The sequence below is a fragment of the Priapulus caudatus genome, unplaced genomic scaffold (assembly GCF_000485595.1).
Source record: "Priapulus caudatus unplaced genomic scaffold, Priapulus_caudatus-5.0.1 Scaffold2415, whole genome shotgun sequence".
Taxonomy (NCBI): domain Eukaryota; kingdom Metazoa; phylum Priapulida; class Priapulimorpha; order Priapulimorphida; family Priapulidae; genus Priapulus; species Priapulus caudatus.
Window position 1 is genome coordinate 17,479 of NW_014579476.1, and position 1,061 is coordinate 18,539.

The window sequence follows — 1,061 nt, forward strand, 5'->3', positions numbered from 1 at the left end:
CGGTGAATTCAAGCCAGTATGATAAGAGGGCCTAAGTAATGAGCCATCGAACATATGACTGCAGGCAGCGCCGATATATGACATAATGCTGGCTTCATATGACATGCCTATCACACGACGGCGTAATCCGATAAGCGGAGACAACATATTGTGCCTCACTGAGTATGACTAAATCTAATCCCCTGTCGGGTCGTTACATGATGAAGCGATAAGTAACCCAACGGAACAGCCGTTAATACCGTCGCCAAATTCTAGCATCTATCCAGTCAATTCGCGGCCCGGAGATTTTCACTCCAAGCGTGGCCCACCGGCACGTAGGCGAGCAAGAGGGGCGCCGAACTGAAAAGGAAGCAAGGCAGACCCACTCATGGAGCGTATTACGATGATCGACTCCAGAAGCGAGACCGCCGAGTGTTGCTAGCCCGACAGGCGCGGCCCATCGCTCCACGATGAGTGTTCGAGTGACACGCACCTGCACAAACAGAGCTTCCCGCGAAGACCGAAGAGAACTGAATGGTAAATTCTCAGCTTATAAGCCACGATGCGCAGTAACCGTGGTTGCGCTGACGTCTCAGAATCAGTCAGAACTACAAACTATGCACGGACACACGTGCGCGACGCAATAATAGGAATCACGCCCAAGCGCTAGAGTACAGAGGAGGCAGGCACGGACTACCAGATAGGCATAGTTGTGTACCACTTGAACCGAAAAGGATGCCACACGTGAAACTGTGCAGAGTGTAAGTACACTCACGAAGGTCATCGCGAACAGAAGCCACATATTACCGCTCATCAGGGTCTATGTCCCATCCAGGGTACTGAGCGACGCGGACACGTATCCCTGGTAACTGTATCTAATGAGGCCGGACCGACTCGCCTACACTTTCAGCTAACGAGTCTAGGAGCAAGTTAGCCCTACGCACTACTCCGCTAACCCTAACCCTAATGCGGCTAAGAGCCATGCCCTAACCCCCTACACCATATCAAATACGTTACCAAGGGAGCGTTCGGTAATACGACCGTACAGGGTAGGCAGTACTGGGGACTATGAGCACATTACT

The 1,061-nt window shown here is 51.9% G+C and overlaps 1 protein-coding gene across 1 annotated transcript in view; it reads right to left on the reverse strand.

The window, feature by feature from the left end:
- Positions 1 to 266: 266 nt before the first annotated feature.
- The window catches only part of LOC106818663, a 9,399-nt gene continuing 8,604 nt past the window's right edge, over positions 267 to 1,061 (reverse strand). The window contains exon 2 of the mRNA XM_014823350.1: positions 267 to 339. Coding sequence (XP_014678836.1) covers positions 267 to 339 — 73 coding nt within the window. The remainder of the gene's footprint in view (positions 340 to 1,061) is intronic.